The 25611-nt window shown below is 46.1% G+C and overlaps 1 protein-coding gene across 2 annotated transcripts; it reads left to right on the top strand.

The window, feature by feature from the left end:
- The first annotated feature begins 1866 nt into the window (after positions 1 to 1866).
- On the top strand, positions 1867 to 24193 carry LOC126523066 (uncharacterized). 2 transcript variants are annotated; one of them, XM_055066498.1, is made up of 5 exons: positions 1867 to 2120; positions 10991 to 16585; positions 16676 to 16751; positions 22368 to 22437; positions 23933 to 24193. In XM_055066498.1, exons 1-4 carry the CDS (start codon positions 2054 to 2056, stop codon positions 22396 to 22398), a joined length of 5769 nt encoding a protein of 1922 aa, XP_054922473.1. In that variant the 5' UTR covers positions 1867 to 2053; the 3' UTR covers positions 22399 to 22437; positions 23933 to 24193. The 2 variants fall into 2 exon arrangements, with proteins under 2 accessions (XP_054922473.1, XP_050027851.1); XM_050171894.3 differs by having other exon boundaries at positions 1868 to 2120; positions 10991 to 16751.
- Positions 24194 to 25611: the final 1418 nt, after the last annotated feature.

Genomic DNA, 25611 nt, shown 5'->3' with positions numbered 1-25611 from the left:
CGCAGATTTCAATCTAGCACACCATGACCTTTATCACCATAATCATTTTCAGAGCTTATTTTAACTCCAAGAAAAAAGGCCTCTCAGAACTCTTACTCACAGGTCTCCAAAATAATCTGAACGCCCTCAGACTGATCATAAATTATAGTTTTTGATTAGGGCCGCTCATTCGAGCTCAGACTCGCCAAAATTCTACTTCAGCCTAGGGATACGGAAACGTCAGCCTGGTTGTACAGTGCAGGTTTAATGTGGAGAATACTAATGTTCAAAAGCTTGGCGATTGGTGTCGAGATTGTCCGTACAGTGAATAGGTGCTGCTACTTAGGCCATCAGTCCCGGGAAACCTCCATCCTAAGAGAGAAGCCATCACGAGGTATTTCGAAGACCATTATACCTTCCTGGTTATCAAAAAAAGATATGGAAAACGTGAAGCAACATAAAAAAACGACGCACTTTGCAATGACCTATGCATAGGAAGCCCAGGAAATGCGCTGTAAAAAGTAGAATCGGAAACACCAGTACACATCAGATATCAAGCGTCAATAGGTATTATACAGATCACATAAAGATGCAGAATCCGACAGGTGACGGAGTGTAATGAATGAATAACATGTGAACTATTACACCTCGTTTGTTCAAACAAAACGCATTCGATGGCAAGAGATAGTTATACCGAACGAGGAGATTAGAAAACCTACCAGCAGAAGTTGGCTCTGTTGACAGTGGACTGAGTTTAGATTATTAATGGTGTCCAAGAGAGTACTTCCTCTGTGATGAATTAGCAGCGCAAATATATTCTGGTGACGAAAAAAGTAGTCAACAACTTGTAAATTATACCTTAAAGGGTTTGTTCATGGCGCGGGTAGTAATTTTTTACGAATTTTCTAAGTGCGAATAACGAACAAAAGCCGTAATTTAGCGAAAGCGCTCGTATGACCACTACTCTCCCTGTCCACCTTCCCGTTGCCTTATCAGCGTACTGGTAAATGTTCCTAGTGTGAAGTCGATGACCTACAGGAAGGAAACGTGATAAAAGCATATGTCAGCGGACACAATCGCAAGGCATTTGTTGCCACAGGCCAAGAATTGCTGTCGATTCTCGGCTTGCCACACACCGTAGTTGTTTAGTGGCTTTGGCGTTGCTCTGTTAAGCCTGAGGTCAAGGGGTCAAATCGTGGCCGCGATGGCGGCGAAATGAAAAAAACACCCGTTTATTACGCATTGGGTGCCGTTTAAAGAACCACAGGTGGTCAAAATTATTGTCGAGTCCTCGACTACGGCGTGCCTCCTAATCATATTGTCTTTCTGGCGCATACACCACAACAGTTTTGTATTTTCTTGACTTGCCGCAACCACTGAGTTACAGATTCTAGTTGCGGTCCAGCTGCAAGCCTTTGCATCCGCAGTGCGCGTTCGACAGCACCAGTGACGCTGCAGAGCACCTGGAGACGCAGTGCGGCTGTAAATATATTATATGCTGAATTGCCCAGCCGGCATACAGTTTCAAACTGCACAGGTTTCTGAATAATGTTGTTACTCCAATACCTAGCCGCGCGCGCTGAAGAATAGCGACGTAAGCAAGAGGCACACATCTAAAATAGCGGCCATTCGGTTCAACGTTCAGCTAATGGTAGCTAAAGACAGTGGCGCACCTTAAGTTCAACGTCTTTACAGTACACGCCTAAGAGGGCAGCTCATTTTTTTCTATTTCTTTATTAGTAGCTGTACATGCACTGCATTTCAGACGACTTATCATTTCTTTCGTTGCGTTCGTACAAGTAGTGCCAAGAGCTGTGCACTAAACTGAGCTCGAACCTCGTTTTCAGTGCGTGCTCTTCGACACCCGCAACACCGGTAGCGTACAGCAGAGCAAAGAATACATGCTCTATTATTCATTTTCTTCCGTACGTAAAGGAAAGATACTTTGCAAACTGGTCTGTGCAATAAGAACGAACTGTTCTCTTTGCCTATTGTCCTCCTACGACACTGTCGTCAGAGGCAATGCGAAGTTCCACCGCTGTGTGAAAATTTGTACTTTTGCGAGTAGCCTGCGATGAAACGACGAGCGCAACGTTGCCAGTTTATGAAGTCCATCATTTCTCTCGTCCTTCTATGCACAGGTGAGATTTCATTATATTGAACTCATGCCAGAGTTTCATCGCTGGTGAATAACGCAATTCTCGGCCACTTTCCGCGTGGTAGAATGGGGTTTTCCACCTTCTGCACCCGAATAAAATGCCACTGAGGCGTTTAAAGCACCATTTCTTCCTTCCGGGTGCATCAAACTAAATCCATGATAAACTCCCGACATTTTAGAACCTTAAATAAACTACGATCGCTGCTAACTATACTTCGCTGTTACACAATACTCCATTGCTCAGTTCAGTCTCAGCGTCGCTGAAAGCTCTGAAACAAGCTTAGTGAACTAGCAGCGGGACACCGAAACCTCAGTGCGCAACACAATAGTTGTACCCTCCGCGCTGAATTTAGTGCTTTTCTTCTGCTATTGCCACTTATTGTCGCTGCCACCTGTGGAACTTCTCCTCGGCATTGCACTTCAAGAACACCTGGCATAGAATGGTATTCAGCTGTGTTATACGTAAGCAGGAGCAATAACAGGTTAGTATTGTGTGGCACGCAAAGTGCCGTGGTCACGAAGCGGCTATAACGTTCAGCTACTGAGAACGAGGTCTTAAGCTCCATTTACTGGTCGCTGTCATGGCTTCACGACATGTTCACAATGAGAAATAAGGAGAAACAAAAGAAATGAGAAACGCTGGTTGGTTAACTAGAACAACGAAACAGCGTTTGTATTATATATAGCGACAAATGTTTGAAGAGCTAGTGTTACCGACTTGCGGTGTTTTCCACTTAAGCTCGACGCCAGATTTTTACACGATTCGTTGAAGGTTCCAGCGTAATCAGTGGTGCTCGCGTGCTTTCTAGAAAGTACTGCACAATTCGTGTCGCGCATACAGTCAGATTAAACAAGGTTTGGTGACAACAGAAAAGGGATGGAATCATCGATAACATTCGAGACAATTCCGATACATGCCTGTGTGTCCGGCGCCTAGTGATACCCTTCAGGGTTTGGGAGCAGGTTAAAAGCGGTCCCCGGAGAAAGTTGAACAAGCACTCGTGTCAGTGCCCTCCTCTTAAAAGGCATCGTTCCTATGGTGATACCGAAATTCAAAAAGAAAAATACGTTATGCGGTTTTACGTGCCAGGACCACGATCTGATTATGAGGCACGCCGTAGAAGGGTCTCCGGAATAATTTGAGCCGCCTGGGGTTTTTTAATGTGCACCTAAATCTAAGTACACGGGTGTTTTCGCATTTCGCCCTGATCGAAATGCAGCCGACGTGGGTGGGATTCGATGCCGTGACCTCGTGCTTAGTAGCCCAACACAACAAAAGCGAAAAACAGAATTACCCGTACTAAACAAAAAAGCAACTAAGAGACAAAGTCCCAAAGTTCGTCAGCGGGCGTAGAAGTGCTTCAGGCGCACTACGTTGGCGATTTCAGGTTGTGCGCGGCGCCGCTGTAATTGCGAAATACCGTCTGGCACGAACTCAGTCATCTGTGCCAATATATCCTAAGGTCTTGCAGGCCCCGAAACAGTGTAGTAAAGGTTTCTATGTCGTCGTCGACGTATCAGGGTACAAATCCAACCGCGGTCGCGGGGTTGATATTCCATGTAGAGTCATCGAATATGGTGTCAGCTGTCAATCCTTTGCTGGTTCTTGATGCGCAGGCGAGCGAGTCGTGGTTCTTCGGCGTTCAGCTGAGAGGCGGCGATATCGAGATTTTCTTCGTGCGGCAGCATGGCGCCGAGAGTCGTCGTCGGATTCCTTCCATAAACCAGCTTGAACGGCGTGATCTGCGTTGTTTCTTGCGCAGCCGTGTTGTAAGCGAAGATTACGTACGGAAGGACGGCAACCCACGTCCTGCGTTCAATGTACATCGCAAACATGTCGACGATCGTATTGTTCAAGCATTGCGTTAGATCCTTCATCTGTGGGTTGTACGCAGTTGTCCTCCGGGGAGTTCTAAACTGCATGATGGCCTGCGTAAGTTCCGCTGTAAAAGCCATTCCTCGGTCGGTGATGAGGACTTCTGACGCACCATGTCGTAGCCAAGATCTTCTCGACGAATTTCGCTACTTACAAAGCCCTACCTTTGGGCAGGGCTTTCGTTTCCGCGTAGCTGGTGAGGTAGTCGGTGGCCATGAAGATCCACTTGTTTCCACATATTGACGTCGGAAAGGGCCCTAACAAATCCATACCGATCTGCTAAAACGGTTTGCAAGGAGGATCGATGGGCTGTAGCAATTCCGCTGGATTTCTCGGTGGTGTCTCTCGGCACGTCTTGACGCAATGGGTGACAACGTCGGCTTTCAGGAATGGCCAGTAATACTTGTAAATCTTCGCCAGCGTACGGGAGAAGCGGAGATCCCCTGCCATTGGGTCGTCATGAAGGGCGTGTACGACCTCTGCCCACAGTACTGGAGGGACAACCAGGAGGTAGTTGGCGCGGACTGCCGAGACGTTTTTGGTTACGTGGATCCCGTTTTCCAAAGAAAACGAGGACACTCAGCGCATTAATATCCTTGGGGTAAAGTCAGTCTTTTCTTCCAAGACGCCGACAAGGCTTCTTAGCTCCGGGTCAGCTCGCTGCTGATCGGCGAACTCGTCTTGCGGTGGCGGATCAATGGGAGCGCGGGAGAGGCAGTTGGCATTAGACTGCTTTTGTCCGCACTTGTATATCACGGTAATGTTGAATTCTTTCAGTCAAAGGCTCCACCGTGCTGGGGGTCCTCAAGGGTGCTTTAATTTGGCTAGCCAACACAGAGAGTGATGGACGCTTACGATATTGAATGGCCTAGTGTATAGGTAAGGGCAAAATTTAAGCGTAGCCCAAATTATGGCAAGGCATTCTTTCGACTTTCGACAACGCCTGCCTAATGTGAGATATTACCCTCTCAAGACCGTGTTTCCTCTGGAGTAGGTAAGGGCTGAGGCCTACGCTGCTTGCATAGGTGTTGGTATCGCTATTTGCGTCTTCTTCGAAGTGGGCGAGTCCTAGTGGTAAATGCAGGCGTCGTTTTATCTCTTCAAATACCTCGACATGCGGTGTTCCCCACTTAAACTCGACGTCCGATTTCGTAACAAGAGTCAGAGGCGCGATGACGCGAGATCAGTCTTGACAAAGCGCCTATAATAAACACACAGACAAAGAAACCAGCACGCTGACTTCTTGTCGAGGGGCTGCGGAAAGTTCGTAATGGCGGCTATTCTGCGGACCAGAAAAGACTCCTCACGTGCTGATGACGTGGCCTAGGAACAGAAGTACTTCGTAAGCGAGGCGGCATTTCTTCGGCGTCAGGGTCAGCCCAGATGACTTGATGGCCTTGATGACTGATGACCGACGAAGTATGAGGCAAAGATGACGACGTCATCAAGGTAGACCAAACAGGTCTGCCAATTCAAGCCAGTCAATATCGTATCCATTTACACGCGTGAAAGTTGCAGGTGCCCAGTAAAGACCAAATAGCATGACCTTGAATTCAAAGAAACCGTCTGGCGTGATACAATCGGTCTTCTCGTTATCCATCTCATCGACTTCGATTTGCCAGTAGCCCGTCTGGAGGTCCATCGACAAAAGATACTTTGTGCTGCAGAGCCAGTAAAACGCGTCGTTTATCTATGGGAGGGAGTATGCGTCCTTGTTCGCAATTTCGTTCAGGCGACGGTAATCGAACCAGAAGCGTAGACTTTCCATCTTTTTCTTCACCAAGGCTAGAGGAGACACCCACTGGCTTTTCGACGGCTGGATGATGTCGTTGTGCCGAATTTCGTCGACTTGCCATCTTGAAGCGTCATGTTCTGGCGTGAAAACTTGGTAGGGGTTCTAGCGGTTTGGTCGAGCACATTCTTCGATTATTATACGAAGCTTCGCAACTGGTGTTTGTCGGATAGTTGATGACAAGATACAGTTTTTGTACTGCTGGAGGCAGCACGTGAACTTTTCTCGCTTATGGCTGGGAAAATGCGGATTACTTTCGAAAAGTGCTTCAACAGCACGCACCGTCGTTGTGGCTTCAGCGGAATCCGAGAGGACAAGTGCATCGCTGAGTGCTGTAACGTATTACATGCATTCTATCTTTGTGCCCTTGTTCAGCTGTATATGTTATTATCTGCAGTTCGTCGCCATTACTTGTGTTTTAGTTTCTCGGCGTAACTATGCGTATGCATTCCGCATAGGGATGACCGACAGCCCAACCTGTGACCACTGCTGCCATGAAGAATCAATTGGCCATATTTTGTGTGCCTGCCCGCAGTACAGTCCACAGAGGGCATGCCTTCGCCACGAACTTGACCAACTGGACGACCAACCGCTATCCGAAAAAAGAGTTCTACAACATCAAAAGGACCTACCGTCACAGACGAAGACCGTGCAAGCGCTACTGTGCTTTTTGCGATCTACCGGCCTGTGTGAACGACTTTAACTGGAACGCCTTTTGTGTGTGTGCCTCCATGTGTGCGTGTTCTTTTCTCCCTTTTTTTAGCGTTTTCCTCTCTGTCATCTTTCTAACCCCTATCCCCCATCCCCAGTGTAGAGTAGCAAACCGGAGACTAATATCTGGTTAACCTCCCTGCCTTTCCTCTTCATTATCTCTCTCTCTCGGCGTAACTAGACGATACCCCTAGCAACGCCAATTTCACGATCGAGCAGCAGCTGTTTGGTCGTTCTCAATGATGGCTTCGATGCCTCCGGCAGCTTCTGCACTGACGGAAATCGTGATGCTGGCGAGAGGTGGGATCCTCACTTGATCTCTAAGTACAGTTAGGGCGCGATGACTGACAATCCTCCCCAGCGGTATCGCTTTATCTGTGGGCAGAGTTACCGACTTGGATTTCAAGTCGGCGACTGCGCCGTAGTAACTCAGGAAGTCCATGACAAGAATAACGTCCTGTGAGCACTGTTGCAAGATAACGAATTTCGCAGGGTAAGTCCGGTCATGAACTGTAGCTTTTGCCATGCGAATTCCGGTCGGAGGTTTGAGGTGTCCTCCAGCTTTCCTGATTTGAGGGTGTTCCCAAACAGTCTTGGCTTCCTTCAATTTGCTGGCCAAGTGTCCACTGAGAACAGTATAGTCGGATCCCTTGTGGACGACAGCATTCGCGTTTTGCCCATCAATCAGAACATCAAGGTCAGTAGTTCTTGGCCTTGCGTTGCAGTTAGGTCTTGGCGTCGGATCACGCTGCGTCACGTTTTACTGCGGACATCCCGTCGTTAACTTTTCTTTTGTCGTTGCATTCTTGGCTCCGAAGCTTCTTCGGCATGGCGACGTGTCGTTGCTATGTCGTCGAGATAGATCTTGAAGCATCGCTGTTGGCGGCGGAGGGTCTTCGGCATTTCGTCGTATGGCAGCCGCCCTTTCATCGGTTGCTGCTTTTAGTTTTCCGGGTAAGGGTAATGCACCGGCCATGGGATAGGCCAGTGTACTCTTGGCATTGCGGCGACAGGCAACAGGGGCTTGGTGACAGCGAAAGGTATGGTCATCTAGGGCTTCTGAGTGGCGGCAAGGTACTGCGCGGCAAACCCTCGTAGTCCCAAGTTTCCGTATGAGCATCGGCTGTACACGCAGCCCGCTTTCCCGCAGCGACAGCAGAGCGGATGGTGTTGAGGCGCGCACCGAACGTCAGCCTTCCTTGCAACGCTGCGCGGGGCGACGGGTGGCCGTGCTGGCAGCGGCGGTGGTGGTGCTGGTGACTGGCGACGGAACTGGGGCGTTGCTGGGCAGGGGCGCGAAGGAGGGACCTAACGGAAAGCGACGGCTGCGTAGCTGATTGCTTCAGGCTGAGGCTCAAGTGACTCTGGGGCTTCAAGCGACTGGTTAATTTCATCCCGGACAATATCAACAACCACTAAAACCTGGGGCTGCCAGGCTGAAAAGATTATTTGCAGTTATTTGCGCACGACTGCTTAGAGCAAAAGCAGAGCTTGGGCTCGCTATGTGTGCACGACGGTTGTTACGGTCTGTAGGCAGCCGCGGCGAAACAGGTCCCAAAAACAAGTTTGTCTGTTCTCGAACCTTGGCGTCTGGTGGCGTCTTCCAATGAGAAGATGACATGGCGCTTCTCCTCGCTGCTCCAGGTGTTAAACGTACAGACCCTTTCATACGTCTCCAGCTAACTTTGCTGGTCCTCAAATGTTTTGCGGAACGTCGGTGGGTCGCTGGACAGCTGCAACACGATCGGTGTAAGTGGCACTGGGGCTGTCATTGTTAGTGCTGTCGTGAGTAGCACTTAGTACTTCCTGCTTTTCTAGGGAAGAAGTCCATACTCCGGGTGCTGTTTTCGTAGTCTGAGACTATCTCGATGGTCCAGGACGGCGTTCGTGTTAGCTTCGTGTATCGGACTTGCTTCAGGGCTTTGCGGGAGCGTCCGGTGCATGAACGCGAATCACCTTCACCAAATATCTCGTTGCCCTGACTGAAGAACACAGTAGTGAACCGTGAATCATGAAACTAACTCTTTATCGAGCGAGCCTGTGCCCATAAAAAACAGGTTACACTCAAGGTACAACGAGAGCTGCGACCACATTCGGAGATCCTTGAAATATGATGAGTGGTTCAAGCGCGTCGGCTTTTATACATGACTTGTTAAAGGCTCCCGCGTAATCAGTGGTAACCGCGTGTCTTGTAGAAAGCACTACACAATTCGCGCCGCGCATACAATCGATTGCACAAGGTTCGGTGACAATAGACAACGGATAAAGTCATCGATAACATTTGAGAAACTTCTGATACATATAGGCACGTCCTCGCGAGCCCAAAGTTGTCTTATTTCGGGAGGCGCGGCTCCATTAGTCAATCAGCCTTTTACCCTCTAGAAGGGTGATCATTTGGGCGGTTTCCAACGCTTCAAGATAACGCGAACTGGGTGCAAATGCAGTACGAGCGAGGTGCTGCTGAGCTACAGTGCGTCGTCTGCTCATTCCTGTTCTGTTCTTGAGCTGTTTAGCTTGCCTTTGACACTAATTTTCCTCATTTTAAGCTAAACGGTAAACTATGGCCGACATCCTAGATCCTGTAGGTGGGGACCAGAAAGCGCACCACAGTATAATTACGCTGGTACTGAAGTGTACCAGACATTGATTAGCGCAAAAGAGGGATCAAGAAAGAGTAAAGGCGCTACATTACAAGTACATTTAGTCGCAGAGTTAGAAGCCGGTGATTCAATTTGCCTCTATTGCTGAATCTACAGCTTTTAAACATTATCATAAAAGCTAAACAATCTAATTCAGGGGCAAAGCGAATAAGAAAATGTCAAAGGCCCTTCCAAGTGTGAAGAGAGCACTAAACCTTTATGACAGCATTTATCGCCTCCTGTTATTTCGAAGGATAATAATCATTCTGATCCTTTTAAACTGCTCTGTATATTTAATTGACCCTAAATGACCTAGGTGCATCAGTATCAGGGTTGTGAGGAGATACCGGTAAATAATTTTATTGGCAATTGTATTTCCAATTATTCTTGCATTCTGTTAGCGGAAGGTCAAGTGTTGAACATTTGCAGCTGTGACAGTTTGGTAGATGCTGCGATGCAACAACATTGCTAGCACTAGAAAGCTCCAAGCATTCAGAAGCGCTTGTTTATGCAATACGCTGATCAGCCACCTGTCACTTTAATATACAAAATTCGATAAACTTTCAATAACAAGTTCCTTTCTGATTCAATTAACGTTCTTTCGCACAACTTTGAAGTAATAAGTTATGCTGAAAAGCTAATCTACTGTTTCGTTACAGCAGTACGCCACAATGAACGTATAGAATACTTATGTTTCTACACATGACAAAGCTAGGCATCTATTCTATACGGAGCGGTTAGCGAGAACGCGCTGGCTGCTCGCCGCAGGGTGACGTAACCAGGACGTCCCCTCGAAGGGGTGGCCACGCACGCGCTGCAACTTCAGTTTCTGTTTCGCGCGCTCTGATAGCCAAATTTCGCTGCTTCGCGGTTCCGTGGGTAATCGCACTCTTTTTGCTCGAAAAGCTGATATGGCATGTACGGAAAGCTCGCTTCAATTTACTGATCACGATGAGGCCGCCAAAATGAAAAGCTTAAAAGCAAATTATTGGTTTTTGTTAATTAGCAATCAATTACCTTTCACACTGCCCCTTTCACCATCCGTCACCCCGTGGAAGTGGCGTAGCCACGGTGGGGAGCGGCACACCCAGCATTTGCCTTCTTCCCCCCACCCCGAAATTTCTGTGTAAGTATGCTGCCTGTTCAGCATCCCCTTGCACCCATGCACTCGCTCCATTCGCGGTAAAGTGCATACTTCCCCCGGAAAATTATTGTGCCTGTGCCATGGCCCCATGGTCGCCACCGGTCACGGCATGTCTCGGACGCAACTGTCCTTTTATTTCAATATGGCAAATTTTAAATATTACTTCAAGGTTTCGTAGAACCACCAGGTATTGTAGGTTTTGTGAGCCTACAATACACGAATGACTGCTAATCATCAACTCCCACAAAAAAATCAATATGTCAATGGGGACAATTTCTCACGTGAAGCAATATAAACTTGAGCTTAGTCTCAAAGCAATATCGTCGCTTTGAGGAACGCCGCAAAAGACGCTTTATGTTAAATTTATTTTCGTAGTGTGCTAGTGCATCAAAAGAACAAGCGTTTATTTTGGTCAATTTTTATTGACGGGCCGATACGACCCGAAGCTGAACCCAACATCGCGAGATAACAATAGAGCGCCGTAGTAATTAAGCCACGCAGCGTGGTGGATGATCGAAATATGTTAGGAAATAGAAATGGTACATGTAAGCGAACGAGGTCTAACAGCTTCGATTATATTCTATGCAAAAAATTTACTATGCGAATGATACTACCTAGAGAGTGATAAGGAATGCCACATTTACCTTGATCATAACGCCGACTTTAATAAGAAAAATTTTCCCATTTTCAGCGTCGCTGACAAATGCTGGACCCCGCGGAAGAACCAACAGTGGCATCTTGTATTATGTTGGCGGCTGGTACGGGGACACGGGATTTGGAGGTGGAAGTGCTAATGTGTGGCTTCCGCCAAGCGTTAAAGCCCCCTTGGCACCAGCCCACGCTGTCGACTCTGAAGGCCTACCCGTCAGCAAGCTTACTGACCAACAAAATATTCCACTTGAAGCAGGTACCGGAGGTCTGGTTGGAGGTAGTGGCGCAGGCAAGCTCGGTGTGGCCAGAGGTCCATCTGTAGCTTCCGTGTCTTCAATAAACGTACCTGATGGCACCTCTAGAAAGACGTCTCGATTTCAAACACCAGCAGGATCTACGGTGGTATATCCAGGTGGTACCGCAAGCACACAGGCCAAGAATACAGAAGGGAAGGGATCCTCTGCCTCTAGTACCAAACCAACCGGCTCTACTAATGCTGTCGCCGAATCCAACAGTGTAGCAAGAACAAGAAACATTATTCACGAGAAGCCCTTAGGATGGAGTGCCAGTTCCCAAAACATCGATGTACTTAGAAGTCACACCACCTCAGGCAAAACACCGGTCTCCGCAGGTGTTCTTTCTGTGGGAAGCGGGACCGGACAATCTGGAAGTATGAGAGATCATCCCTCCGCTCATACCAAATCACAGCACATCCCACCTGTTAATACTGCACAATCACCCGCTACGGTAGGCTCTACGACGTTCCATGCGCCGAGACACTTAGAAGCTTCGACCAGTTCACGCATGCCCGGAACTGTAGGCACGCTCGGCCGACATCTTGGCTTGAAGAGAGCACATGCTTTCGAAGGAACCATTCCTGCTAGTAGAATAACCAAGGCATCGGAGGCACCAAGTGTGTACAACACATCTGTCCGTGAGAACAAACGGTCTGACTCTTTCGTTGGTATTGTAACATCACCCAGTGAAGGGGGCTCTGGAATTCACTATCCATCTCTAGCACCAGGAAATACAACGGGAATTAGAACGGCTACAGCTGGCAATTCGCCTAGCTTGAGCAAAGCTGAATCTGCGGGAAATTTACTTGTTGGCAAGACGAAAGCAGGTCCTCAAAGAGGTAGTCACGACGGCTTCTCCGCCACCGCAATCACACGAAATAGCATCCCACTTGGAACATCAGAATCTCCTGCAGCTCGAGGTTCCGGAAGCTCCCATTCTTCCCGGCCCTTTCTTGGCATCGTTGATAAGGGAGTCGCTGAAACTGGTGCCGCGCTCCGACGTCAGCCTATCTTGGGAAACGCATCTGAATCCGAGAAAGACCTTCATGCTCGTAACTCGAGAAGGCATTTTGGAAGTAACAGTGGGCCTAACTTCCTTCTTCCTTTAAAGCAACCAAACGGTTTTGCCGATGGCGCTGCAGAATCAGCTAGTGTAGTACATTCCAGGACCTCTAATCCACTGACAGGCAGACGAGGTCCCACTAGTTCAGTCGACTCTGTTAGACACACTGAAGGAAGTCATCCCAACTTGCAGACCAAACATGGAAGAGCAAGAGGCATGCCTGTTAGTAGTGCAAGCAGACAGCCTGAACGTTCCGGCAAGTACCACTCCTTCCATGAAAGTAAACCATCTGGTTTTACTCTAAGCCCAACAATATTACCAAATGAAGGGGGTTTCAAAATCAGCCATCTTTCCGGATACTTAGGTGGCAAAGCCACTCCCGCAATCACGATAGCTAGAGGCGCCCTTCGAGAGCATTCAAGTTTGGCTGAAGCACCCGGATCCGGACGTTTTCCTAGTAGTAGCACGGGAGGAACGCTTCAAATTAATGGCAGATATGGCCCCATCAGCTATCAAAATCGTCCTTCTGGCTTTAACGCTCACGTCTCAGAAACTGCAGCGTTAGGTGGTTCTGCAGGACCATCATCAGGCGCATCTGGTAATCATCACTTCACAGGGTCTAAAAGAAACTTTAGTAAGCAGCCCCTCTTGAACGTAGCAGCTGAATCCGAAGGCTTGCCTGGTGGAAATGCGAGAGGACAGCTTGGAAACAACGTCGCTTATGGCTCCTTTATCGATACGAGTTTACCGTCCGGCTTTTCAATTAGCAGCACAGGAGCTCCTATAGGAGCGGGATCCGATATATTCCGCTCTTCCGAACGCTTAGGAAGTTTTGCCGGATCTCGAATTGTTGAATCCGGTAGTACTCTTGCGCAAACTTTAGGCTCACGCGATTACCCTGAACGCGCCGCAGGTTCCTCTGCTAGTGGCGCAAGAACACAGCTGCAAAATAGCGGTCTTTATAGACCTAAAGTCCTTGAAACAAAACTATCTCGTTTTACCGTTGGCACCTCCAACTCCCCTGTAGCTCCGCTTCCTTCTGTACCCCTTAAAGCTTCTCCTAGTTCTGGAAACACTCGAGCTGTAGGCACGCTGGCAAACGTTGCCGGCTTAAACGGGCCACCTCCATCTACCCCACGTACCGCAGCGTATGGCTCCTTCATCGATACAAATCTACCGTCCGGCTTTTCAGTTACCAACCCAGGTACACCCGTAGGAGCGGGTTCCTATGTCCACTCTTCCAAACAGTTAGGAGATTTTCTCAGATCTAGAATTGTTGGAGCTGGCGGTACTCTCGCGCAACCTCTAAACTCGCGCAATTCACGTGAGAATGCAGGTGGTTCCCCTGCTAGTAGCGGAAGAATACAGCTTGCAAATAACGGTCTTTATAGACCTCAAGTCCTTGAAACAAAACCATCTCATTTTACCGTTGGCACCTCAAACTCCCCTGCATCTCCGCTTCCTCCTGCACACATTGAAACTTCCCCTAGTTCTAGAAACGCTCGAGCTGTAGGCGCGCTGGCAAACGTTGCCGGCTTAAACGAGCCACGTCCATCTGCCACGAGAAACGGAGCGTACGGCTCCTTCATCGATACAAGTCTACCGTCCGGCTTTTCAATTAGCAATGCAGGTGCACCCATAGGAGCGGGTTCAGATGTCTTCCACTCTTCTAAACGCTTTGGAGGTTTTGGCGGATCTCGAATAGTTAGAGCTGGCGGTACTCGTGGGCTACCTATGCGCTCATCCGATTCCCGTGAAGGTGTAGGAGGTTCCCCTGCTAGTAGCACAACGACACAGGTTGGAAATAGCGGTCAGTATAAACCTCACGTCCTTGAAAGACAACCATTCCATTTTACCGTTGGAACCTCTGAATCACCTGCAGACTTTAAGACCTCGCTTCCTTTCGTACACATTGAAACGTCTAGTTCCGGAAATGCTGGAGGTGTAGACAGGCTGGCTGAGGTGCCCAGCTTAAGCAAGCCACCTCAATCTGCTGTAAGGACCGGAGCTTACGGCTCCTTCCTGCCTACAAGTCTACCATCCGACTTCTCAATTAGCAGCACAGGAGCAGCTATAAAAGCAGGGTCCGATATATTCCACTCTTCCGAACGCATAGGAGGTTCTGGTGTATCTGGAATTACTGAAACTCGCGGCAGTCTTGGGCATCGTTTCGGCTCAGGTGAGACACGTGAACATTCAGGAGGCTTCCCTGCTAGTAATGTGAGAAGACAGCTTGGAAGTGCTGGCCAGTATGGATCTAGGGTGCTTGGAAGACCACCATATTATTATACTATTCGCACCTCAGAACCACCTGCTGCCTCAAAGACATATCATTCTTCTGCACATTTCGAAGGTCCCCATAACGCAGGAAACGCTGCCCTTCTAGGCCCGCTTGCGACGGTGGGCAGCTTACATGAGGTACCTCAATCCACAAGAAATATCCTTGGGAGGCCGATAAGGCCTTCCGCTACCAGAGGCGGGTACAACTTTTTGTCTGATAGTGTAGGACATGGCAACCTTGGCACCAGGGGATCACCAAGTGATGCGCGAAACAGAATCTTCAATCCTCCAGGACACATGGGAGAATTGGCCGGCCCTGGATTCGCCGAAGCCGCAAGCACCATGAAATTTCAGCCCGCCTTGGCCGGAACAGCTCGACATGAAGGAGGCTTCCCTACTGCTAGTGAGAGGAGGCGGCTTCAACCAGTGCTATCTGGAAATATTGCTAATTATGGCTCACGTTATCCCAAAATGCCAAACTCTGAAATTAGCATTGGCCCCCTAATGCCAATGTCACCTAGTATAGCGGTCTCCAAAGTCTCAGATTTTTCTAACCGTAGAGCCGGTTCTGGCGGTTCACCAGTCACAAGAACTGGAGGCGCCATCGAATGGCCAACAAATTCTGACGATAGAACTAGATCCGAAGGAGGTTTTAGTGCTGATAGTAGGAAAATACAGACTGAACCTACTGCTGCATACGAGTATTATCCAATAAATTATCCACCTAGTTCTAAGATTGGAAAACCGGAATTACCCAGTGGAAGAGCCACCCTCTTCTACAGACCTGAAAGACACCTAGGAGAATTTAGGAGTTCGGACCTTCGCCGCCACCACCTTCGTTTGTTCAACGGCCACGGAGGAGTACCTGAACTCGAAGGTGTTACGGCTGGTACCTGGAAAAAACTGTCAGGAGAAAGCAGTGGCCATGAAGTTCTCGCTCCCAAAAGTTCAACAAATGACTATACCATTGGTGACGCAAGGTCCGTCATTGAAAGAGGTGATAGAACTTCCAAACCAGCCATACGCCTAAGTGATACGAGTGGTTCTCAAATGACTGGATCTAACCGTATGATTGGGCAGCAGCCCGGGTTTGAAGAGGCCTATAAACGCGGTGGAGATTTGCCTACCAGTGGAGGAAGAGAGAACTCTGGAAGTACCGGTGGTGATAGCTTCCTTTTTCCTAAAATGGTTCCATCAGCCTTTACCACTGGCATTACAGGATCCCTTAATGAAGCAGGCTCGAGGATTTCGAATGTCGCCAGACACTTTAGAGATTCCACCGGCTCTGCAATTAACACAGTGGGAGGGAATATCAGACGGCAGTCCGTATCGGCCAATGAACCTGAGTTCGAAGAAGGATCCCTAGGTGTATCTAGGGAACAGCGTGTAGGTACTAACGGATACGCTATCGTACCTCACGACAGACCATATGATACTAGCGTGAGCACCGCAAGTTCGTCGAATGAAGTGGGCTCCAGAATACCCGATGCTTCAGATCGACTAAGTGCCAACACCGGTTCTGGAATAACTCAAACTGGAGGCACACTCGGCTGGAAATATGGCTTAGACCAGCCTCCTGTATTCGCCGGAGGCTTCACTGGGCGTAGCACGAGAGGAAAACTTGGAAGTACCGGCGGGTACAGCTCATCTGTTTTTAGAAATGAACCGATTGCCTTTATTGATGGCAGCAATGAATCGCCCAATTCAGAGGATTCCAGAAATTCTATTCGCAACGGACGCTTAAGAGGTTTCAGCTCAGGCTTTCCTGGCTCATATGATTTCTCCAAGAGATCCAGGGTTCACTCCTACCATAGGGAAAATCTAGCTCGTCGCTTCGCCAACGTCGAGAGTTTCGTTGGCGGTCGTGACAACACTGTCAGAAATAACGACGCTGGTTCCCTTGTCTCCAGTGAGCTTGGCCCTAGACGACAGACAGGCTACCCCATCAATGCTGAATTGCCTCATTACGACAGCTCCTTCGCTGGCAACAATGGAGGTACGAGCCGTAGTAGCACTGCTGGTTACTTTGGCAACAATGCTAACCGCGGCCAACAAGGTTACATTCCGGTTTTCTCACCTGGCACAGCTAGGCGTCATGACTCGTCCGTATCCAGCCAAGAAGCCACTGCATGGAATAGAAGAAATTCTTTGCAAAGCAATGGGTAAGATTTTATAGAAAGTGTAAAAAACCTGCTTCTGTTTGACAGACAAATGACAGAAAAATCAGCCGCTGGCCTTACGTGTTTGCATGTCTCTCTCGTAATAATTACATGCTCCTACAATAATAGGCGAGTCCTATAAACCTCCTTAAACAAGCAAAACTGTTCATTGAATGACAAATTTAGCCCTGACCATGGCAAGAAACAAGGCACCTCCACCAGAACTATAACTTGCATTAAGCTTAGCTTCCACACACTAAAGCGTGAAATTTACAGCGCTGCATTTTACCTTTGTAGGCAGATGTCGGCAATTACATCATCGATACAGGCAGTCTTTCTCCCTGATCTCCGCCGATATGGGCAGAGATCTAGTTGAAGCACGAAATTAAGCATCTCGTTCAGTCAATCTTGACGCGCCGCATAAGCCACCGAAGGTTAAAATTTCATTTCTGTACATTAGCATCACCGTGAGGTTTCCCTCAATTGCTCGACAGCACCGACGTCAAGCTCGGTGCCCTGCAGTAGCTATGTGACCTGGTAAGCTACTACTGCATAAACTTCTACGGTATCAATATGGCCAGCTAACATTTATGCAAGGCATTCACTACTTCCTCTATATAGAGAGTCCGTTAGTAATAAGTTGTTCAGTGAGGCCAAAGTGGTATTACGTGTTTAACTCAATAGATGAAAAAGTTGGCGGCAAGCTTCAGCAGCGTGCGGGCTCATAACGGTTCACGAAAAGACTATTATGCCACACTTGCATATATTTGTGGCAGTTATGCGGCTAGAGCATGGATAACGTTTTTTTAATTCAAGCCTCCTAACCTATCTGCGAACTTAGTATTCTGAAGAAAATTTACTAATAAAGCGGGTTTTCAGTCCACTGTTGTATAATATTTATGTGAATGACCTTGCTGACATGGCACCTGTTGGACTGTATCAGTATGCAGATGACCCTGTCATTAGAGCTCAATCTACAAACTTTATGTATGGTACTTCCTTACAAGCATTGGCGACTAAGGCTATGGACTGGTTTTGTGCTAACTTAATCAATATCATTACGTCAAAGACAAAATTTATTTGTTTTCACAATCCTCTGACAAAACTGGACATCGGTCACCCGTTTCTGCTACACAATTCAAGGTGTTCTCCTTGTCTGTGTAAACCTTTAGATTATGTGACTTCTGTAAGATACCTCGGTTTGTACTTCGACAGTGATCTTTCCTGGAGCTGCCACTTAGATTATGTATCCAAACTACTTCGTGCGGTATCGTGTGTGCTACACAGTTTGAGATATTATATGCCCCTCTCTGTTCGAAAAGATATTGGGCATGTGTTGTGTTATAGTGTATTAAGGTACGGCATAACAGTTTATGGTCATGGTGCAATTCGTTGGCAAACTAGGGTTAACTCTATTCTCCGTTCTATTCTAAAGAACATCAGCTATGATTTAAATCTTAATGACAAAAGTGACGTTTTCAAAACCATACTTATGCCGGACTTTGATCAACTACTGCTGGAAACTGTTGTGCTAAAGCATTTGTGCGAAAGTAATTTCACGGTCGAGTACGTTCCCTCACGTTGTCTGCTGCCTAAGAATCTTTACCTCGTACCTAGGCGTTGTACAAGATATGGCAAGAGAATAAGAGACTACTATGTTCCTGTATATTTTAACAAATTGTCTCAAACCGTCTTGCGCGCTCAAACCAAATACAAATAAAAAAGGCACTCAGGCAAATTGGCAACTAGTCACCTCAGGGAAGTACACGTTTCTTTTTCTTTATTTTTTCCTTGATAGAATATTTTAAATGTGAAAGGTATGTCAATTGAATAACTGTTTGGTTCCGCTGCCTGCAAAGCACTGCCGCTCAAGCCCTGCGTGGCTTTGGCAAGCCTGATATGTACGCTGCTTTCTTTGTAACTTTGTGGAATAAAGTATTATTATTATTATTATTATTATTATTATTATTATTATTATTATTATTATTATTATTATTATTATTATTATTATTATTATTATTCTAAAGCTGTAACTTCAAATAAAATGGTCGTTTTCGTTCCGCACACGCCTTGAGCGTCAAGAAATCTTTTTCAAAATTGTGAGTAGAACAATACTTTTAATAAATAAATTTAATAACTTCGGAATGGCCGATGAGCTACATGTGGTCTTTTCGGATAGCTCGTCAGTATCGGTTATTTGTACACTGGTGCGATGACAGTTACAGAGAAATTGCTGGAAAAAGTTTACTTATGTGGCAATGTCACCTCTTGGTTTTGCCATTACCATACGGTTAATCAGTGGTAGGAATATCTGTGTACAGAGTGGACTTTCTACCTAATATGTTCATTCTACAAAGCACTGTAGGGCACTCAAGCCGTGGAACTTCCACATTTTAATTTCAATATATGCACTCAAGGACATCGGCGAGTAATTTATTTTAGGCGGCCCCAACACGCAACAGCAATGTCCCAGTATTTATGGTTCTCCTGCACATACTATACAACTACAATAGACGCCTACCACGCGTTTCATAAAATGAAATATGCAGGCGGTTCTGCTGTGCGTCGAATCGAACAGGAAAGTACTTGCTTAAGGAGCGCACTGTAAGTGCGTTATGCATAGGTCACCCGACCGAGAGAATTATACACACGTGTGTCCTAAAACATGCGAGACCGAATTCTAATTGCCAAGTCATCTTTAAACTTATAGAACTTTCACGGTAGGTAAACAGAAGCACAAAGTGCATCTACATAACAAGCGTAGTTTACTTCAACATTCCTTCACTCGTTTCTGCTTACTCCTTTTTGCGAATCAATCAGACTTTTCCACGAAAAACTACCCTCTCTCTGAATGACTCTTTTCCAGTGTTGACTTTGAAGTATGCAAAGGCAGCAGGTTGCAAAACTAGAAAAAGTTGTATTTGGCGTTACTGCCTTGATTACGAAAATGAAATGGTGTGCTACAAAAGCACGCGGCAAAACTTCCCCCTAATACGGCTTGAGGTCATAGCTCCCAGCCTTCCCCCACAATGTAAGGAGTTCGTTTTGCCGAAAGGCAGCATATTCTGTTCAAGCTATTGAAACAGCCTAAAAGTGAAAATGTAGTTATTTGGTAGCCTTAGCATGTGGGGTTCCGCTAAAGGTATTGCAAAAGATCACTCGCGAAATTCACTGACAAGCTCAGGTTTGCCCATATGTTATAATTTTTGATACTGGGATATGCTTTAGGTTGTTTTGATGACTATGCAATGGCTGCAACTTCCGTCCTCTGTAGTAGCAGTGGTTAGATTAAATAAGCAATGGGCGATATTGGTGGTGGAATGATGCCAGCCTGCTTCAATTCTTGCGGCTCTGACAATACATGCATCCTTCTATTACTTTATTAAGCTTGTCTCTCCATACCCCGGCCTTGTCCGCGGTGTGAAAAGAACCACATGGGACTTCATTGATGAAGTCTTACTGTCAGCTCTGAAAATGTTTGCATACTTGTATTGATGCCTACCTCGCAGTCTAGGTGCCTTAGAAAAGATATTTTCATTCTGTTCCGCTCAAATTCAATATTATTACTCTAAGGGAATAAAGACCAGGGCAATATGCTGCTTTAAATCAGCTATCCGCTTAGACTGTTTTCTCATAGCGTTTCTCGTCGCAGTGAATGAAATTCTTGTGCCTTCCACCGCACGGAAGGGAAAAGAGAGATAGAAATAAAACCTGTAATTGAATAACAAGCGTGTGGCAGCGCAAATAACTTAATTGTCAATATATACGCGTGGCCACATGAGCCGGGAGCTCAACTACTCACGACATCCCCGGAGACGCAAAATTTTGGCCGCCATATGCAATGCGATTGTCCATTCAACCTTTGCCAAGTATAGATGTTTCATCTTAGCATGATTGGCTCTGACAAAGACGCGAAGCAAACAGGTATCACATATGTACATATATATGTCACAAATCTCCTTTTTAGACGTTTCATCTTGCTTGTTTTTTGTGGCAACGCTTGTTGAATCATGACGTTCCACCCAGTGATACTCAACCACTCATGTCAGACTCAATGAGGTTGGAAGATGTGCTATTTAGGCTAGCTGTATGATTCTTAAGAACGCACTGTTGATATCCGTTCATTTATCCTGATTTATAAACATGATCTGCACTGCTTGTAGGGTCTCCTCTGTTAATCTAGCTGTTCATGACAAACTCTAGCAACTCTAGAGCTTTTTAGTTTTCTCGTGCTTTCTAGTACCCCTAAAACAACAAACCGAAACACGAGCAGTTCAAACACTATGAAAGCAATTCAGCTTCAGGCTAGGCGCTTACATATTTGTTTATTAGTGTGCTGACGGAAATAGAAGATTGTCGGCTGTCGAAGTTTGCTTCTCTCCCTGCTATAAAAAAGAGAAATTGACCTGCTTTAGGTTCATGAATACGAACCTGCAATTTCAGGCTATAACATACACGACTAGGCTGTAAAAAACGTAAAGTTTCTTCTTAAATTCGAAACACTTTATGCGCCATTTTATATAGTATAGTGGTGCTGTCGATTACAGTCAATGCTTATTTCACCTTCTGTTTACCCCTGTTGTCCCCACTTTTAAGAACAAGTACCAGTTTTATATAAGAGTTTCCAAAGAAACGGGAACGCCTTATTATCGTGAAGTAACATTTCCTTCACTGCACGTTATCGGGTTTCTACGGTTAACGCGCGCGATTTACCACGCGCTATTTAACATACGTTATTTGGCAAGCTTAACCAACATATAGTACGTACGCTAAGAAACAGCGTTGTCAAACATGCCGACACCTGTACCGTAAATGGATATGTTGGCTAATCAGTAATGGTTGCAACGCGCTTTCGCTTCCTCTAAACTAGTGTATGTCGTTTCCCTTCTCTCACATCTTTTGTTTCCACACTAAGAAGTTGTGTTATCAAATACCAACTTGCCCGATGTCTAAAACTGTTAAGCTCTACATTCACCTCACAAGTCTAGTTATGAGCGCACAACGAGTCGAATTTCTCAGATCGTTCGGCTATTCTGATCGACCGTAGTCCTGGCGAGACGCCCTGGAGCAGAAGTAACAGAACGCTTGCTAATAAATTGTCTTGGTTTGGCCATGTTTGACATGAAGCGGCAGACGCCGCTCTGTGTTTTAGAGTATTTAAGTTTGCGTTCCCATGCGTTACACTAAACCTAGAAGGGGCGCAAACCATAACTTCCCGCAAAGGTGCTCGCGTTTATCGTATACGTCAGGCGCTAAGCGCTATTTCTACACTTTCAAAAAGGTTGTTAATCTGACAGGTTGGTTGACAAGCCCCAAATAAGGAGGAAAGTTCGTGAAAGTGGTACATTGTCATCCACCCAACTGTAGCAGCAAGCAACCGAGGAAACTGGAAATCTTCGCACTTCAAGAAAAATTATCGAAGACAACGAGTTTTTCTTCACCTGCGAAGCCTTCTTTATAGAAACCCGTGTTTCCTTAGTAGCTTCGTGCTACGGCCAGGTGGATTACAACATTTTCATTTCCTAATTAGTTAATACGTATTAATAAATGTATTGTTCGCACCTTCACTTTAATTATATTTTTGTATTCCCATGCTTTTTGTTTCTTTTTTTCTTCTAGACCATTTGCTCTTTCCACTAGTAATCTGTGATTGAGCGTAAGCACACCTGGACATCTTAAGCAACTCAAAGTAAGTTTCCGCACCTTCTCAGACTCTTCTGGCGTTAAAATGTTACGATCGAGATTCGGATGTTACTCGGCTACAGAAGATACTTAAGGAATAATGTAAAGGTCACGTTTAGAATATGTTTCAAAGAGCTCACACTACTATATTACATTTCATGTATACATGAATAAACTAATTCGTAGCGCCAACACAATGTTTCCTTATTTTTTCCGGGTGAAGGGGAGTGGCCGGCGCCGTTAAAGGATCCAAACTCTCGTTCGATTACATATTAAAAAAATACTGGTGATCAATTGAAAAATGCTACTTTTGGTGAGGCAGAAATATACTTCTGTATATCAAAACGAACTTCCTAGTTTTGAGTTCTCGCCGATTTACCTGATTTCGACGCTGTAAATCACGCGAATCAGGAGGGCGCAATCATGAAACTTATAATATTATTATATCTCATTACCGCTCGTCGTCAGTCTTCGGTAATGATATATCAAGCATTAACATTGGCTAGAATTTTTTTCTTGAGAACTATTCGAGTGCAAAAATTTTTTGCAATAGGGGTCAAGCTCTTTTTTCCTTGAACTTCAGTTGATTAGCAATATTATTATAACACTCTCGTAAATCTCTGAAAACAAGATCAATTACAAGAACTCAGAATGCAATATTACTTCGAACAGAACATGCTGATCTCGTTTTAGACAGCTGCCAAACATTCGCACATCAGGTACTTCGCAGTACACAAAACGTCGTAATGGTTCAGTTACTTTAAAACCTGGGCAGAAGCACTCACATTGCATTGTCAAGTTATATTCTTACAGTGCAAATGACAGTACGATGTTACATCCTACGTAATTACTGCGTTAGGAAACTCATCCAACAAAACCTTCTTCCAGCTGCACACAAAATGTGACTTATGACATTATTTTAGTAATGGTTACCGGACCATGATTCCACTAGGTTTTCATTACAAAGTGCGCTAGTGATTCCTAATAATAACACTAATCTTGCCAACGAACTGAGTGCTTCGCTGCTTTAAATATGGATAACGTCGTACTGGTTGATAATAAATAGCTTGCGTAGCATTCTTGTTTAAGCGTTAAAATAATTTGGATATGAAGAATTAAATGCATTTTCTTCGTCATTTTGCCAATTGCTTAATTGTCGACTTCCACTCATTATGCGCTCTCTATGAAAACCGATTTCGCATGTTCAGAGTAAGTAATTCAAAGCTGTCCGTGTTATTATTCATAAAACTGTTAGCAATACTGACAAGGCATCAGCTTCAGTTTTGTTAGAGCAATCGAAAACTTTCAGGTACATTATGGTCAACTGAAGTGTATCACTCACTGTTAAGCGTGATTACCATGTACTGCAATGCACGCAGCTTCACAACCTTTAAGCCCGAAGTACTTATTGCATGTTTTGCTCTTAAAAATTGCTAAAGTGTTTCACTAATACAAAGCCTCACTCCCTCTTTTTTTTTATTATTTCTATGTGTACCACTCAGAAGCCAGCATCACGGTGACGTCATCCAATTTTTTTGGATTCAGGAAACAGGAACAACAACTACGTGAACTACATGAGTGGCCGTATTCCCATGCTTTTGCAACTGTTGAACTCTCACAATATAATTGCATTTGGTTAAAAGCCGAAAAATAGGTTCCTGTTTAAAACCGTCTATGTTACGCCCCCTCCTCCTCCCTACACCTACTGCCCATTTATAAACGGCGATTTACCAGCGGTGTATGACGCAAAATAAAAGATATTGTACAGCTACCATATTCTACTGCGTGGTCGCGTTCTTTTTTTCTTTAGGGATCCAGCACGATTTTGAAACTGCCTACATGGTGTTAGGATCGGCCTGCAGGGGTAGTGCTCTGCAAAACTATCTCAGCCCGCTGCAGCTGCTTCGATCGATCCGCGGTGGTGGCGCCCCTCAGAGAACCAGCGAGCACGACAGCGCTAACCGACCATGAACATCTTTCGGAGAACTGGAGACTACGACTTAATCCACCATGCTCCTCGTTCGGGGAATCGGCGACGGCAGCAGGGCTGGCCACGTTTGGCGCCCCGTGTATTGTTGGTTGATTTGCCGGGTCTTCATGGCCTCTCTGCAGCAAGAAGAGCTTCCCTAACAAAAGGGTGCTTTGCGGTACGTAGGCCCCAGGATTCGTCGCAGTCTGCTGACACTCGTGGCGACTACAGGAGAAAGGCAGCTCTAGAATTTAGAGGCGCCGGCTGGGGTCAGGCGTGACCAGCTGACTACGAGGACGCGCTCAAATCGGGTTCCGGGGAACCAGCGCGTACGTGTGTGTGTAAGCCCTTTCACTCAAAGGCAGCACGGCTTCGATGACTGGTCGAACGGTTCTCTCACCTAGGGATCTAGGGAGCACGGAGTGTTTATGAGTGGCTGTTTGTCGGCTGCTAGGTGTGCTCGAGAAGGTGTTCGTCAGTGTGCTCGTCAGGTGCGGTGAAAGTGTGGAGCATACGAGTCTAAGTGTGTAACCCTTTCTTGGTCCTCATGTCAAGCCGATTATTGTTCTATCTTTGTGGCTACCAGTGCTTCACGCAAGCACTCGGCGGAACAGATTTATGAAATGCGTTGACATATGTGAAGGCCGTATGTCCAATGTCCACTGCAATGAAGAAAAGCTCGAAATGTGTGATGTTATGTAAGTCCGCACGTGGCGTGCGAGAACTGAACCTGCTTAATAATAACAAACTCGCACTTTCACCTGAAAGGCGTATCATCGTCTGCGATAACAAATTAGTAGACAGCTATACGAAATAACGATAGTAGGGGGGCTATAACGTAAAACTATTCCAAACTTTTCTATTCCAATTCTGCAATCAGCCCTCCGCGATTGGTCAAAAACGTTTTTGGACCACCCCTACTTCACCTCTCTGTCACGCGACGTCACGAAAACTGTGATAGCTCCCCATCTGATATGACGTGTACACACTGATTATGCATGATTTGACAGAGCAAAAGAAAAATAGTTATTTCTGATTCGACGCCTTTTATCACTAAGCCTCCGCTATTGGTCAAAAATTTTCGGGCTGCAGCCACTTCACCTCCCTGTCAGGCGACGTCATAAAACCGCAAAGAATCACCGCTTCAAAGTGACGTGTACGCGTTAAACATGCATTAATATGACGCACAATACCAAATTTTCTTCTGAATAG

Source organism: Dermacentor andersoni, chromosome 6 (genome assembly GCF_023375885.2).
Source record: "Dermacentor andersoni chromosome 6, qqDerAnde1_hic_scaffold, whole genome shotgun sequence".
Classification (NCBI taxonomy): domain Eukaryota; kingdom Metazoa; phylum Arthropoda; class Arachnida; order Ixodida; family Ixodidae; genus Dermacentor; species Dermacentor andersoni.
This window is presented reverse-complemented; position numbering and strand designations above follow the sequence as displayed.